Raw genomic sequence first — 16,654 nt, 5'->3', positions numbered from 1 at the left:
TGCTCGGAAACGTACTGGGAGCCAATGTAGCCCTTTCGCCTCCACTGTTGCTCCTGAGTAGCCAGTGCGCCCCGTCGGGGCCTCAAGTGCATGGAAGCCAGTCTCCAGCTGGGTTGATGAGGATGGGACGTTTCGTCTTCGGGCTGCGCCAGGAGGTGGGGCAAGCGGAGATCTGCCGCGGTGGGGTGGGGAAGCACTGCCCCCATCGGGTGGGTGGGGGTTCTGACTCCCGACGCCCCACCCCATGGGTATAATGGAGCCCTAACTCTCCACTCCCCAGCGCCCTCCTTCCTCGGCTGGGCGCTTCTTACTCCCGCCCCCACACCCCCCCCTACCTCAAGAGGCGGCGGAAGAGACTGGGCTAGCGCAGCCTTCCCGCCCTCCCCTGCCCATCGGTCGGTCGGTCGGTCGGTGCCGCTGCCAGTCCGCCCTTAGGTCCCGGACCCGCCGCCACCATCACCGCCGATTAAGGCTCAGACGCTGCCCGGCTCTCCTACTTTCAGAGGAGATGATGGATTGCTCCTACGACGATGATCTGGACGAGCTTTGCCCAGTCTGCGAGGACAAGGTATCCGGTTACCATTACGGACTGCTCACCTGCGAGAGTTGCAAGGTAAGGGCCGGCCGTCGAGGGACAGCGACCCGCTCGGGACTGCCTTCCGCAGTCGAGAAAGGGGCTTAGTGGTCTTCTTCTTAGGAAGGAGAGAGGGAAGAGGTTTGAGATCAGGGATCCCCAAATTTGGACCCCCAAAAATGTTTCAGGGCAGCAGCGTGGGCTTGTGGGGTCGGATGCCCTTCTTTAAAAAAAATGCAGGCTCCCCCTTCCCCAATGAACTCCGCTCCACCCGCCGACTGAATAATGACCCCCGGATGGGATTATCATAATAAATGCCGCATTGAAAATTGGCTATCGCCCTGGGCTTCTTAACTGCAGCGCCCTAAAACACCCCAGAGCAAAACCGTCAGTGCAGAAAATTACGGTGGCGTATTTTAATACATGACGCTGGACGTGCGTATTTAAAAGAGGTTCATCTCTCGGCTAGGGATGGGGTTTACAAATATTTGCAGGGCAAAACGGTGAGTACAGGATTGAAAAGGAAACAATTAGGATGCAAACAAAATTTGAATTATTATCGCTATCACTGCTTCATGGTTATATGAAATAGTGATAACTGCTTCAGTATTATTAAAAATAATCATTAAAATTAAGCCATGCTACTAATATTAGCAACATAAATGCAAATCATTATATTGATTAAAATAGCTCCAAAATTATTGTTAAATATATTTTTCTTAAGCACCAATCCATCCACATCGAACTCTGGATTACCCAGCGCTTCAGAACAGTATTTCATTAACCTCAGAACCTTTCCCATATTCTGTTCAAAATCCCGGTACATATTTCGACCTGTAGAAGCCGTCACTCATCTTAATTTTCTCGGGCCCATCTCTGTAGCGCAGCCCCACAACGCTCGCCCTGTAGAACCCACAATACGGCCTCAGTTCCTTTGGGGTTTTTGTTTTCGATCATTTGTGATATTTTAGAGGCCACAGGAGGACTGCGAATGTTTATCACTTCTCTTCGAACACCGATTTTACGGATCGCGAGTTTTAAGGAGTCCGTGATCCGGCGCGCAAAATCGCATGTAACGCTGATTTGATGTCACTCCCATTCAGGAGCGATAGGTTCCCTAAGTCTGTTCCGGGGAGGGGTGGGGGCCGGGGGGCAAATGCTTCCCCTGCACGGCCTTTTCGTCCCTATAACTCTTTTCGAAAAATGCGCGGTAGGAATTCTTTGGAAATCTTATCTGAGAATGACTAAAATGCTTCAGGAATAAACGAAATCGACTGGTTTGCGGGCGACCCGATCAGGAAATGTGTCCGGGAAAATGCATCCCGGTCTGGAGTTCTCAAAAGATGATTCAATGAAGGAGATTCGTCTTTTGGGGAACCGCAAGTCTTAGCAGTTAATATTATTAAAAAACTGAACCTAGGGAAGCGTTTGGCGGTTGGGGATCTGGGGACGCTTTCCGGTGAGCAGCATGTGCACGTCGGGGTGTGGATGTGATGGCAATTATTTTCCAAGAAAGTGCCTTGTATATTTTTAGGCGCGGGAAAATATATGGCTGCGCGAAAGACGCCCGAGGACCCTGCGCGCCTCTCCCTGGAGTCGAGGGGGTGAACCAAACGGAGCCCCGGAGCGCTGCACTCGGCCCTTCTGTGCAAAAGGCCTAGTGGTGCTCAGGACCAGACCCGGCTGGCCCGCTCCGTCCTTCTCTCCAGGAACGGGTTTGCGCCAAACAGGGTCTCCGGAGGCCGCCAGAGGACAGTGCTCGGCGGGGGCCCCTGCTGGGAAGTGCCGCTTTGCAAGCGGTGGGTGCGAGAAGGGTTAGGGAGAAATTGGGGGGGGGGGGTGAGGCGAATATTGCCCTCCACCCCCCCACCAAATGATGACACCCAGCAAGGGCATCCCTTTAAAGTGAGGTTACAGGGAACCAGGCAGAGGGCCTTCTCGGTAGTGGCGCCCGCCCTGTGGAACGCCCTCCCATCAGATGTCAAGGAAATAAGCAGCTATCTTATTTTTAAAAGACATCTGAAGGCAGCCCTGTTTAGGGAAGTTTTTAATATTTAATGCTGTATTGTTTTTAACACTCCATTGGGAGCTGCCCAGAGTGGCTAGGGAAACTCAGCCAGATGGGCGGGGTATTATTATTATTATTATTATTAATAAAATTAAAATGTCTGTTCTTGGTCATTTTTCTGCTTTGTGGATTTATTTATTTGCCGGGTGAGGGAAGACATTATTCTGTTTTTCTCCGTTCAGTTCGGTTTAGTTTCTTTCCAGTTCCCCGTCCTCCCTTGCTGTCTCTAAAGGTGTTTTTGCTTGCTTGCTTGTTTTGAGACGGTGCTTTTGAGATTCCCACCTTAATGGTAGGATCAAGGAAGGTGGGGGAGGGATTTGTTATGAGGCTCCCACAAAGGAAGGGCAAGGTCCACGGAGTCTCTTCAAACTTCCGGAGGTGCCCCCCCCCATCATGTGTGTGTGTGGGGGGGGGGGGAATTGGCAGCTCCAGCTTGAAGGCCCGGCCGCCCCCACCCTCACCACCAGCGAAAGGGAGATGCGCTTTCCCTGGGGGACTGATAATGCCCTAAGCGCCTTGCGGGGGTGGGTGGGTTGCCAGTTAGGTCCTGTGAGAAACTCTAGTCTTAAGAAACATCTGCCACCCTGTCTCAGTCTCAGGCGGCTTACAACAATCTGAAATTCAGAATTAACAATTGTGTGGTAAGCTGGCACTGCTCCCCCCCCCCCCGTGGTTCTTGCAGTTTAACATCCTGGCTGAAGGTTAGATTCCAGGAGGCAGAATATGACAGGGCATGGGGTATCTGCAGACAGGTGCCGGGACTGAAGCGAGGGGGCCTGGGCAGTGGAGCCAACTGAGGAACCGTGCCCATCTTGCATTCTGAGAAGAGGTGCCTCTTGAGGCTCCCTTTCCCCAGGGTGAGGCCGCCTCTTCTAGGGATTCATCCCTGGAGCTGAGCCGCCCCCCCCCCCTGTTCTGAGTCGAAGATCTTTTTATTTAATTGCCTGAGGTTGTGACATCATCGGCAGTGTGCAGAAGTTCGCAAGACAAAATTACTTGCGGAAATGTGCTTTATTTAAAATAATCACAATATAATGTGATTCTTCTCCTTATGTGGAGGTGGTGATGGTGATGTGATGGAATTGGAATAATAATAAGAAAAAAAATATTTTTATCCCGCCCATTTAATTGGGTTGCCCCAGCCACTCTGTGGGTGGCTTTCAGTATATATATTAAAAATAGTAAAACACAGTAAAACATTACACCTTATAGAGCTTCCCTATACAGGGTTGCCTTCAGATGTTTCCTAAATGTTATATAATTACTGATCTCCTGGTGGGGAGGGGGTGTTCCACAGGGCAGGCGCCACTACCGAGAAGGCCCTCTGCCTGGTTCCCTGTAGCTTCGCTTCTCGCAGTGAGGGAACTGCCAGAAGGCCCTCGGAGCTGGACCTCAGAGTTTTGGGTGCTTGTCGCCCTTCCTTGATAGGAGTCAGGGAGGTGGCGATGGTGGGGGCCAGAATGGGACAGCTTGATTAGATGCTAATTATATTGGAGCTGTGGTCCCCAAAGGGGTCCCTGGCTTCCCAATTCTCCTCTGCCCCAGTCAGCATGGCCACCGGACTGGTTAGGGGTGATGGGAGTTGTACCCTTTGCTATCAAGTGCTTGGGTCCAGGGTGCTCCGGTTATTGTCCCTGCTCAGCCCTGAAACTCTCCCCGGTTGTGCCACATTTCCCTCCTCCTCTCACCGTTGCTCCATCCCTGCTTTGCTCAAACGTCTCCCTCTTCCATTTCCGAGCTGCCTCATGTGGATATGATATGATATATGATATGATTTCACTCCTGGTGCGATGTGTTGTCTTCTGCATGTAGTTCCAAACTGTGATAGTTTACAACAGGTACTTTATAATAAGCAAACATCCAAACGTGGAAACTATTATTTTATTTTAAAAGCCACATGTTCGATCTCCAGCTTTTCTAAGTAGCGCTGGGAATGACCCCTGCCCGTGAGCTCTGCTGCCAGTCCATACAGGCAGTGTTGAGTCAGGTGAACCAAAGTTCTGCCTAGGTATGAAGCAGATTTCCATTTTCCTGAACTGCTAAGACCAAAAAAATTAACATGGTATAAGCTTCTTCATCAGATGCATATGGGGACATGACTCTTGGGTTGTGGTATTGTTTAGAGATTGTTGTTGTTGTTGTTTATTGTTTATGACTACTTTGGAATGTTTGTAATTGTGTGGGTTTTTTTACATGTTGTAAGCTGCCTTGAATATGGTTTTAACTTTGGAAAGGCAGCACACAAATAAAATGATTGAAAGACAGAGAGAACGTTAACTGTGAAATCAGAGGGAAATTAAATGGATTTATGATTACTAATAGTATCACTATCATCTTACAAAGGGCCCCAAAGTATCTATCAGCTGTAAAGACAAAAACAGTCTATGCCCACAGACTCACCACCAGAGAGACATGGCACAAAAGAAATAAACAAGGAGGAGGGCAGAGGAAAGCAAGTGTTGGAGCAGTTGCTTCCTGACTGGCCCACGGATGGGGCCAGGTTGGTCTCCCCTTTGCCGTGTTGCTGTTCCTTCAGATACCCATGATAAAGGATGCAAAAATGGTTACAGTCACCCTTCCCAGAGCAGAGTTGATGATCATAATGCTTTGGTACATGTGTAGTGGGATACACTCTCACACATATTCAGGTCTCCTGATTCCACCCTGCCGCTTTCCCAGTTGCCCCCCTTGTGTCCCAAAGAGCGCCAGAGGGAACTGGGTTTTGAGACAAGGAGCAGAGCTAGCTATCTAAACACATTTAAAAGGACACAGAATGTTAATTGGCTGAATGCCTGGCTGAAGTAAAACATTTTCGCCAGGCGCCACAGATATGTATTGGAGGCGACAGCCGAGCCTCCCTGGGGAGAGCATTCAGCAAGCGGGGAGCCACCACTGAAAAGGCCCGTTCTCCTACTGCAGCTCTCCAGGTCTCCAGTGGAGGGGGCAAACGAAGAAGGACCTCAGGTGGTACAGTCTTCTCCCTCCTGCACCCGAGCTTCATCTGTGTCGGGTTCACCGTGAGTTCCTCAGAATCATAGGCTCTGCTCTGGAAGGTCTGGCATATTTACTGTACTAAAGCGAGAGTTATAATAATAATAATAATTTTTTATTTATACCCCACCCTTCCCAGTTCAGAAAACCGGGCTCAGGGCGGCTAACAACAAATTTAAAACACTTAATTGAGGCAACAAAAAACAGCTTAAAATACAGTATAAAACGTGAATAACAATAAATTCAGAATTCAAAAGTCAATTGGGGGGGAAATCCATCCAACAAACATTAGATGATCACCAGGGCTAGCTGGCTGAGTTAGTCCTATTTGGGCCAGCGAGGAGACCAGGGGAGAATGAGCTGTGGGATCCCAGAGCAGGTAATCTTCATAAAAAGGGGAGGGGGAGGGAAGGAAGGGGACTAAAAGATTAGGCTAAGTTCAAATTGAGAGCCAGGTGGAATAGCTCTGTTTTACAGGCCCTGCGGAAGGAATTAAATCCTGCAGGGCCCTGGTCTCATGGGACAGAACATTCCACCAGGTCGGAGCCATCACTGAGAAGGCCCTGGCCCTGGTGGAGGATAATCTGATTTCCTTAGGGCCCAGTGTGGGAATGTTCAGGGTTGCAGGAGAGGATATATTGTCTGATTATATCCTTATCCAACTTGTGTTAACAAGTTCCCCAATTTCAGCAGAGTAACAAATTCCCCTTTATTTTAAGTTTGCAACGGCAGCGCTTGCTCAGGCTCGCTAAAGCCTCTATAATAACTGTTCTGGTAATTTCGCCTTATTCCCTCATAAAATAGAAGAGACGACACAGTCTTTTACAAAAGTATAAAAAGAGTTTACTCACATTCTGTTCACATTCAGATCCCAGAAGGCAGACTTAGCTTAATGAAGTAACATACACTTGGAATCTATCTCTAAAGAAGACAGTCCCTTTGTCCTCTCTTGGAAAGCCAAGAGGGCATCTTTGGCTTAGTAGATGTTGTGTCTTCAATGCATGTGGTGAAAGAGAGAGAGATGGCTGCCCTGCCCTGTGCTTTTGTCATTACCTGCACAGGTGAGGCCACACCCACCTCTAGTCATATGCAGAGGAAGTCTGTCCCAGCCCAGAAGGAAACAGGAAGTTTACCTGCTGTCTGGACAAACATCCCTCCCCATGTGTAAACATGTTCACTCTAGGAATGTTGTACTTGACTGCTCTTGTGTTTCACATCCCACACCCAGGACGTCTAAACTATGATTATTCATGGACCTTAAGGACCTCTGCGGGGCATACCAGGAGAGGTGATCCCGTAGACAGTTCCACTGGGCATACTCAGAGAGCATTTTTGAATTCTCCTCCCAAGTGACAGCTGCTTTGGGCAGGGTGGGGTCTTCAAGACAAGGAGTGTGGGACCCACCTGCGATCCCCGTTTCTGGGGAATTCTTCGCACTTCCAAACTCCTTGAACTTCTCACTTTCCCCGCACATTTTATTAAGATGTGGTGTTAAGATGTTAAGAACGGTGGACTCATAATCTGGTGAACCTGGTTCGCTTCCCCGCTCCTCCACATGCAGCTGCTGGGTGACCTTGGACTAGTCACACTTCTTTGAACTCTCTCAGCCCCACTCACCTCACAGAGTGTTTGTTGTGGGGGAGGATGGGAAAAGGAGATTGTGATAAAGCGGGATATCAAATCCAAACTACTACTCCTCCTCCTCCTCCTCCTCCTCCTCTTCTTCTTCTTCTTCTTCTTCTTCTTCTTCTTCTTCTTCTTCTTCTTCTTCTTCTTCTTATCCTCAGGGCTTCTTCAAGAGAACGGTGCAGAATAACAAGCACTACACGTGTATGGAGAGCCAGAATTGCAAGATCGACAAGACACAACGCAAGAGGTGTCCCTATTGCCGGTTCCAGAAGTGCCTTGTGGTGGGCATGAAACTCGAAGGTGACTCCAGTTGGCATAGTCTTGGGCGGGCGGGAGGGGGTGAGTCTTTGCAACACAGAAGGTAGGTGCTGACGGGAAAGTGCCTTCTGCCAAGTGGGTGGGGGAGGGATCCTGACATCCAGCCTATGTCCTGGATGCCGCTGCCTCTGATCTAACCGCGGCCAGGAGGGCTTCTGCTCCAGCCCAAACAAGATGTGGGGACGTGAGACTTGACGTGGGCGGGAGTGGGTGGAAGGACTGGTGACTTGACTCCTACCAGCCATTTTCTTCCTCGTTCCCCCTCTTAACCCCCGTTGCTTTTCTACCTCTGAGGGGGCGGGGAAGCAAAACATATAGGTATACATGCATTTCTTGCCTAGAATGCAAAACCTTCCCTGGCCAGGACCTGCGTTTTTGAAAAGAGCGCGCCTCCACACACAGCGTCCACCCAAACAACAGCGCCAGGTGGTTTAAAAGAGACTTTTTGAGATGTTCTAGATATGCTTCCTTTATATCTTTAGCCTCTTTCCCCTCTACCCACCCCGTCCCCTAGTAATCCCCCCTTCTCCTTCTGCTGGGTTTCCATGTGTCCCGTGTGGGTCTCTAGAAGAAGGGCAGGGACCTTACCCTGCAAGGACTCTTGGAAGTGAGACCATGTAAAATGTAAAGGAGCTGAGTGCTTTTTCTGTGTATGCTGTCAAGCTTAGTTGCAAGCCACAATATCCTTATTACTATTAATTCAGTGTTCCATTTGAGTGGAGGCCCCCTAAGGCCGTTATCATTGGGAAAGTCGGATAATAATGACAGTATTCTTGTGGTTCCTCATGAGCCAGTGATGGTAACCAACCTGGAAGGCTTTAAAAGAGGATTGGACGAATTCATGCAGGATGATAAGCCTATCAATGGCAGCAATGCTTTCAGACGTGCTCAGATCCTGCTTGCATGTTTCCCATGGGGGTATCTGGGTGGCCACTGTGAGAACAGGATGCGGGGCTGGATGCCCCCCCCCCCCCGCTTGGGCTCCTCTTATGTTCTTGAGGCAAAATGCCTGTGCAGCCTCTTCTGACGCTCTTATGTCCAAAGAGCGTTTCGTGCCCGCCGCCTCACCCGCATCATAATGCTGACTCTTTGAGAAAGGGCTAGCAATAGGCCGATAATTAAATCTGACAGGAGTCCCTCCCCACGTCTCATTGCCCAGGCCCAATTCCTGATGCTCGGTGCGCTTTGCTGGAGAAGTCCTGAAAAAAACCCGCATTTATTTTTATATTGCTTTTAAAACCCGACTTTCCAGCTCTGTTTCCACTGAGTGAGCTGAAGATTGGTATATTTCCCATTTAGAGTCTAGCAATTAAAAAGCCGCAGTACCAATTCAATACACACTATTTGCTGGTACTCCCAGTTTAAAACCCGACTTTCCAGCTCTGTTTCCGCTGCCGCTGCCACTGCGGGTTGCTGTCTTGTACGGGGGACCTTCCTGCCTTGGAGAGCTGAGGGCTGCCTGTAGCTTGCAGCGGTGTGGCAGCCTGGAGAGCAGGATGGAGCGGCGGCTTTGAACAACATAAAGTGAAAGCAAATTCCTCCATGGGGTGGAAAGGAGGAGGCGAGGCTGGGCGCTGGTCCCACGGGAGGCTGCTCCACAGCATAGTAGTCTAGGTCTGGAAGGACACATGTCTCCGGGAACCAATTGGGGTTTCAAATAATAAAAACAAGATAAAAATAGACACACAGAGAGATCATATGAGAGCTATCTTCAAATACATAAAGGGCTGTCGCATAGAAAATGGACCATGCTTGTTTTCTCCTGCTCCGGAGATTCATTCAGACTCAGCATCAGGAAGAAATTTCTGACAGCCAAAGCTGTTTGACAGTGGAAGGGTCTCCCGCGGGAGGTGATGGTTTCTCCTTCCTCGGAGGCTTTGAAGCAGAGGTTGGAGAGCCACCTGTCAGGGGTTCCGTAGTTGTGATTCCTGCACTGCGGGGGTTGGGCTAGACGACCCTTTGGCTTCCTCCCAACAAAGCCCAAGTAAAGACTACCAATTTTATCAGATCATTAAGGCTAGTTCCATAGTTGCCAGGCTTGTGATGAGGGTTGTCTTGAAAATGATGGTTCTGTTGCCTATGTCATAAAGGAATGCCAAATCATATAAAGTGTCCGGAGGTTCTACTCGTCTTCAAAATCTCAGATATGTGTGCTTCTCTCCATTAAAGCTGTATTCCAGAGTGTGTGGTACAAAGTGTCCAGTGTAAGAGTTTGGGCTGTGTTCCACTGAGTTGCAATTATTATTATTAATATTAATTAATTAATTACATTTCTAGACTGCCCTTCATCCGAGGATCACAGGGCAGTGTACAATATAAAATCACAAAAATACATTCCTTAGTAACAATTAAAAAACAATGTCCCCCCACAGTTTAAAAGGCCACAGATGATGATGATGATAATTATACCCCACCCATCTGGTTTGGTTTCCCCAGCCACTTTGGGTCGCTTACAGCATATCTAAAAACAATAAAATTAGCCAAAGGCCTGACTGAAGAGGAATGTTTTTGCCTGGCACTTAAAGATATGTAGAGATGGCACCAGGCTAGCCCCCCATGGGGAGAGTATCCCACAAGTGGGGAGCCACCACAGGAAAGGCCGCTTCTCATCTTGCCGCCCTCTGGATCTCTCGTGGAGGGGCCACATGAAAAAGGGCCTCCTTGAGGAGTGGTGCTCCTGAGCCATTTAAGGCTTTATAGGTCAAAACCAGCACTGAATTGGGCCTGAAAACTAAGTGGCAGCCAGTTGAACCACAGTTGGCATTATATGCTCAAACTGTCTTATTCATGCTGCCAAGGTCATATATAAGACCAATTCTTTTGACAATATATTTACATTTGTATCATCAAAAATATTCAGTAACATTAATTTTGGGCAACAAACAATACTTTCTTTAGCAATATTTATCATTCATGTCAAGAATAAATTCCAAAAATCTTGCACCAAATTACAGTAAATGATAATATGTACGAAGTTTATTGCAGTCCCTCCAACTAGTAGGTGATAAAGAAGGAAATACTTTTGACATTTTCAAAGGAGTGCAATACCATCTGTGAAATAATTTCAAGGAGTTTTCCCAAAGAAATCTGGAAGCAGATTTTAAGAACTGTGATTCCCAAATTTTATTCCCGTCCTTCCCAAAAAATATCCCCATATTTGTGTGCAAATATATAGTTCCCATATCTTTTTGAGGGGTTCCATAGATCCATTGATAACCTACATTAAGCAATATAGAGTATAATTAAAATCTAATCCTTTCCCTGCTCTACCCATTGTAATTTTCAAATTTTGTTAAGGGTGATTGTCCCTTCACCATCTCCAGTTGCACATACAGACTCAGACATGCTTATGGGTGAGCTGTGTGATAAGCCAGTGGAGATAGGGTTTTCGTGTATGTGTGCGGGAGATACTTTGTACATGCTCAGAAGCACCCTCTACACATATCCCAAGGCATGTGGATGAAAGCAGACAGTGCCAAGAAGGCATGTCTGTGTGTTTGTTTGGGCACTAGGGGTATACCAATTTCCTGTATCATAATGGGATGCACTTTTGCTTAAAAACACTGAAAAAGGGACTAATTATTCTCAGTTATGGAAAAAGGTTGCCCTAAAATGAAAAGTTGGAAACACTGTATATGTAAAGTTACTACTCATAACTATCAGCACTTTTAAAAACTTCATGGAACTGTTTATAACTTTTACAGCTGCCTGGAACTTCCTAAAACTTTGGCGAATGTTCAAGAAGAATCCAAATATTGGTCTATAGGGAAAGATTTTTGGGCAAAAAATTAACTTCTTAATTTTTAATATTTCTTTCTGTGGCAATATGCAATTGTGATTGGAGAAACCCAGCTGGATGGGCAGGGTATAAATATAATCATAATCATAATCATTACAATGTCGCACAAGATCCTCAATTTATTCTCAGCAATAGAAGTGATGAACCATGTATAAAACATTGTACATGTATTAGAAAATTTGCAAGCTCTATTTTTCCTGTATACATGCTATGCATAATACATTATACAGTTACATATACAAAAATCAATGTATTGATTTCAGGGTGACCTTTTTTCAAAAGTTTTGGAAATGACAGTTCATTCCTTTGTTTTTAGGCAAAAGTTCATCTAACTAAGCTACAGGAACATGAGGTTGTAAAAAAGTTCTAACCCTAGCAAACACTTCCCTTTCCAAAGATCCCAGGGGAAAGGAATAAAAATAATATTAAGATTTGTTTTTTGTTTAAATCCCAGCATTTATTCCGGCAGGTGCTCAGCTTTTTCTACCGTTGCAAGGAAATAGCCTCCTATCCTGAGCAGTACCGAGTGTCTCGGCCACGGTCCCGACTCACTGGAGTCCATTGGGCACGCCCATTGTGCAGAACCTGGCTGGCTGGAACCCCTCTGATAGCAGGCACCATGGGGGGGGGAGATCTGCTCGGTGGTGAAGTGCCCCCACTTTGCATGCCAAAGGCCCCAGGTTCAATCCTTGGCACCCCCCCCCTTAAAAGGACCCTTGGCCGGAGAGCTGCTGCCAGCACAGCAGACAATACCGGTGGGTTAGATGGACCCTTAGCTAGAACCCCCACCAGTGTCCGCCAGATTCTTCTGTTCTGTGCCTTGGCGGAGCAGGTGTGATGAAACCTTGGGCCTCATCCTGGAGGTTTCTGAGCTACAATTCCCCTCAGCCCCAGCTGATGGTGGTTGATGGGAGTTGTAGTCCAAAATATTTCTTTGTTTGCATTTATATCCCACCTCGTTCTCCAAGGCGCTTAAGGTGGCAGAGGTACAGGGTTCTCCCTTCCTGATTGAATCCCATCGCAACACTCTCTAGCAATATCATTGCAGTGCCTTTGAGTGCATGCAGAGTGCCCATACCCTGTGATGCCTTGCGACTGGCCTTTGCGTGGCTTTATCCACCAGGGGTCGCCGTGAGGGGCGGAGAAGAGCTATAGTTCAGAAGGTCCCAGGCTTAGTCCCCAGGGACATCTCCAGCAAGCAGGGCTGGGAGAAGACTATGAGGAGATGCTGCCAGTCAGTGGAGACAATTCTGAGCTCTATAGACCAGGAGTCTCTGACTTGGCAAAAGGCAACTGCCCCACGTTCTTATGTTCTTCTATTATTCTGCGTGGAGCAAATGGGTGCATGAAAAAGGGAACGAAAGAGAAGGATGCTCCCTGGTTGGATGCTATTTTTTCATTCATTACTTGCATTTATATCTCCTCTTTTCCTCGGAGAAGCTCAATGTGACATCCACGTAGCGTCCAGAGTGGCGCAATCTAATCCCAAGGACAACCCTGTGAGGTAGGCTAGGGTGACAAGCAGTGACTGGTCCAGGGGGCAAACTTGTATGAAATATTGTGGGAGGGCAGGTAAGCCCCTTCCTGCACACACATCACATCACTTGAGTAGCAATGCCCATCAACCGGGGGGGGGGGGGACTGTCCCCCTCGAATATTTTGTTAGGGGGTGGGCAAAGGGACCTCGACCCCTAGGAGTTGGTTTCTATGGGCTGGCCTCTAATGCCACACCCAGGGAGCTTCGAGGCCGAGTGGGAGGATTTGAACCCAGGTCTCTCCCAGGTCCTAGTAAACTAATCACTATGCCACTATGACAGCAATTTTGGATGGCTTCGGGGCGTAGTGGTTTTTTAGCTTCTCTTTTAGCACGTCCCATGGCGCTGCCTGGACTGCTAGTGGCGCGACCAAAACTCGGGCCATCTCAAACACCTCGGGCTCGCAGAGGCTGAGGAATAGGCCCCACTTACTCTCCTCTGACCCTTCCGTCAGCTCGTTTGCTTGGAGGCAGCAGCCGAACCGAGCAAGACAGGAGTCCCATGATTCAGAAGCTGGGGCAAATGGCAGTAGAGGCACGAGTGAAGCCATGGTTCCGATGCCGATGTGGTGGGCGATGGATGGAACACAGTGCTCTAGCCAGTACGGTCAGCTCTGAATTGGGTTCTGTTCAGTGATTTTGCTCAGTGAGTGTCCAAATGTGGCTGTGCTCTGATGTCCATCTGATCCCATCCCCGTCGCCAGTATTAAATAGTGGGTGGACATAGCAGACAACACAGAGATTTCTCCAAGTAGTTCTTTATAAGTAAGCTGGAACTGAACTGAACAGCAAACAGCTCAGCCGGCTGTCAACATTGTAACAACAACAGCCCAGGGTTTCCCGCCTAAATTAACTTACGTGGACCTGAGTGAAAACTATATACACAATACCCCTGTTGGCCAGGGTGAGAATTTCAATACATAACACTGGGCCTTCCTGGCCGGATTTTGTCTGACGCCTTTTCCCCGCTTTCTCTCCCTTTTCCCCTTCTTCTCCTCCCTCCCTCCTCCCTCCAGCCGTGCGTGCCAACCGCATGCGGGGTGGCTGGAACAGGTTCAGGCCCATGTACAAGCAGGACCGAGCCATGAAACAGCAGAAGAAGGCGTTGATCCACGCCAACAGCTTCAAACTGGAGACGGCGGCCCAGCCGCCCATCGTGTCCCCGGTGCAGGTGGCGGAGGAGTCCGGCGGGCTGTCGGCCTCGCTGCACGGTCTGAGCCAACACCACCAGCCTGAGGTGGCAAAGGGGCTACCCCTGCCCAGCAGCAGCAGCAGCAGCAGCTCCAGCAGCGGTGGCGGTGGCAGCGGGATAAGCAGCTCCAACGCCATGATGCCCATCGACTATGAGTGCAGCTCCTACGGGACGGCCGCGCTGGCCATGCCGGTGCCCTCGGGTCACGGGCCGCTCTCGGGTTACCACTACCCGCCTTTCGCCAGCTGGGCCATCAAGTCCAAGTTCCCGGACCCATACGTGATGCATCCAAACGAGGCAGCTCCGCCGTACCCCTACCCAGAGGTCTACCCCAGCGGCGGCTCCCCAGCCACTGGGGCCGACATGCCCGACGTGATCCTGAAGTTGCTGGAGCAGGAGCCCGACGAGGCGCAAGTCAAGGCCTGCATCCTGTCCTGCCTGCAGGAGGAGCAGAGCAAGGGCCTCCACAACAAGCTCAGCACCTTTGGCCTCATGTGTAAGATGGCAGATCAGACCCTCTTCGCCATCGTGGAGTGGGCACGCAGCTGCATCTTCTTCAAAGAGCTGGAGGTGAGGGGGGGGCTGTTGCTTTTCGCGGGGCGGGGGATGAACCCTGAGAGGAAATGGCTTCCCACGACCTACATCTCCCCGACTTGGACATGTTTCCAGTGGTTGCTTTGTTTGCTTTGTTTGGGGTGGGGGTGGGTGGTGAGGAGGAAGGTTGAACTGTGGCTGGAGCTGGCTGAAGCGAGGCCTGCTTTGAGCACGTGCAGAGCTCAATGGTTAGAGTGTCAGACTACAAAAAAGTTAACAGTAGATTGGGAGCAAAATTCTCTTAGCAGTCTGTCCTGAAATGATGACGAACTTAACACCAGTGTGTACCTCACAGCATACCGGTAGTTTTGAGGATAAAATAGAGGGGAGCCCAGGTAGAATATAAATGTGATATAACAGTAAAAGGAGGGTTAGGCAAATGTGTGGGGTGTAAGGTGAACAGTGGCTACTAGTCATGATGGCACCTCCAGAGTGAATACTAGTTGCCTGGGGCTCAACAGTGGGAGAGAACTGCTACCCCCCCCCAGTAAATGTCCTGCTTGCGTGGCAAGTTCCTGCCACCCCCCCCCCAGTGGAAATAAAGACACATGACACAATTATTAAGGTTAATGGGCTAAATAAGGCCACAACTTTATTGGTTACAGGTGATGAACGGTATTGGCTTAGGCATTGGTCCTAACCGACTATATCCGGCTTCAGCCAATCCGCTTGAAGTCCGGGAAGGGTTAACCACCAGTAGGGGGAGTCCTGCTGATGCACATCAACTAGGAACTCCCCCGGGGTCACCGATAGGGGGCGTGCCTTAGGCCCTCACCTCTGGGCATGGAGGTGGAATAGATTGCTTCTGGGGTTTTTCCTGGGTTTGGGCTCTTCTGTCCTCTTCCAGTGACAACCTATAAACTAATAAATTATATAGAGATGGATTTCTCCCGGTGATGGGAGGCTTGAGGGTGGCTCCAAGCAATGGGAATCTGACGGGATGGGTGCTGTGGCTTGATCTGGGCTGAGGTCTTGTGATTTGTATTTGAATGGCCAGCAGGGTGTGGATGGAGAAATCAGAGGCTGGCTACAAGAAAGAACCAGTGTGGTGTAGTCGTTAAGAGTGTCAGACTAAGACCTGGGAGAGACCAGGGTTCAAATCCCCACCTGGCTGCCATGAAGCTCACTGGGTGTGACCTTGGTCCATTCACTGCCTCTCTCAGCCTAACCCACCTCACAGGGTTGTCGTGGGAATTGAATGAGGAAGGGGAGAAAACCATGTACACCACTTTGAGCTCCTTGGGGGGGGGGGGGAAGCTGGGATATAAATGCTAATGCTAATAATACAGTCATACCTCGGGTTGCAGACGCTTCAGGTTGCGCACCGTGCCGAACCTGGAAGTACTGGAACAGGTTATTTCTGGGTTTCAGCACTTGTGCTTGCGCAGAAGCACTAAATTGCACTTTGCGCATGCGCAGAAGTGCTGAATTTGGTTGATATTTGGAGAACAAAAAACCCTCTTGAGAGAGAGGGAACCTTCTTTTCTGAAGCCAAAATGACATGGACTAGAATTGACCAAATATGGGTTACTAGAGGAATGGCACCAAAGATAAAAAAAGTAGAAATCTGCCCCAAAACTTGCTCCGACCATAATGCCGTAAAGATGGAGATGAAGCAAATAACTGCTGGCTCCTTCAGATGGAGGATGAATGACACCTTATTTAGAGATGAAGAAGTATACAAAAAGGCCCAAAAAACTTTGAGAGACTATTTTGAAATAAATATGAAGACCAATGTTGAAAAAAGAGTAATCTGGGATGCAAGTAAAGCCGTTATGCGAGGATTCTTGATACAACAAAATGCAATAAAGAAGAGAAGCCAAAATGAGAAGAAAGATAAGATTTTGGAGAAGATAAAAGAAGGGGAAAGGAAATTAAGATCAAAACTAAAGTCTCATGAGATCTTGAGAGAAATTAAGTTATATCAAACACAATACATGGAATTGATGAATCAA

At 48.7% G+C, this 16,654-nt stretch overlaps 1 protein-coding gene across 1 annotated transcript in view; it reads left to right on the top strand.

Moving 5' to 3' along the window:
* Window positions 1-508: 508 nt before the first annotated feature.
* LOC309361142 (steroidogenic factor 1-like) overlaps window positions 509-16,654 on the top strand; it is a gene marked incomplete at both ends in the record, with an annotated part of 51,535 nt that continues 35,389 nt past the window's right edge. The window contains 3 exons of the mRNA XM_081896104.1: window positions 509-613; window positions 7,421-7,562; window positions 13,930-14,675. Of these exons, the coding sequence (XP_081752230.1) occupies window positions 509-613; window positions 7,421-7,562; window positions 13,930-14,675 (993 nt within the window). The remainder of the gene's footprint in view (window positions 614-7,420; window positions 7,563-13,929; window positions 14,676-16,654) is intronic.

Source organism: Podarcis melisellensis (genome assembly GCF_964234715.1).
Source record: "Podarcis melisellensis genome assembly, chromosome: W".
Taxonomy (NCBI): Eukaryota; Metazoa; Chordata; class Lepidosauria; order Squamata; family Lacertidae; genus Podarcis; species Podarcis melisellensis.
The sequence above is the reverse complement of the archived record's forward strand: the minus strand, read 5'-3'. Positions and strand labels throughout refer to the sequence as shown.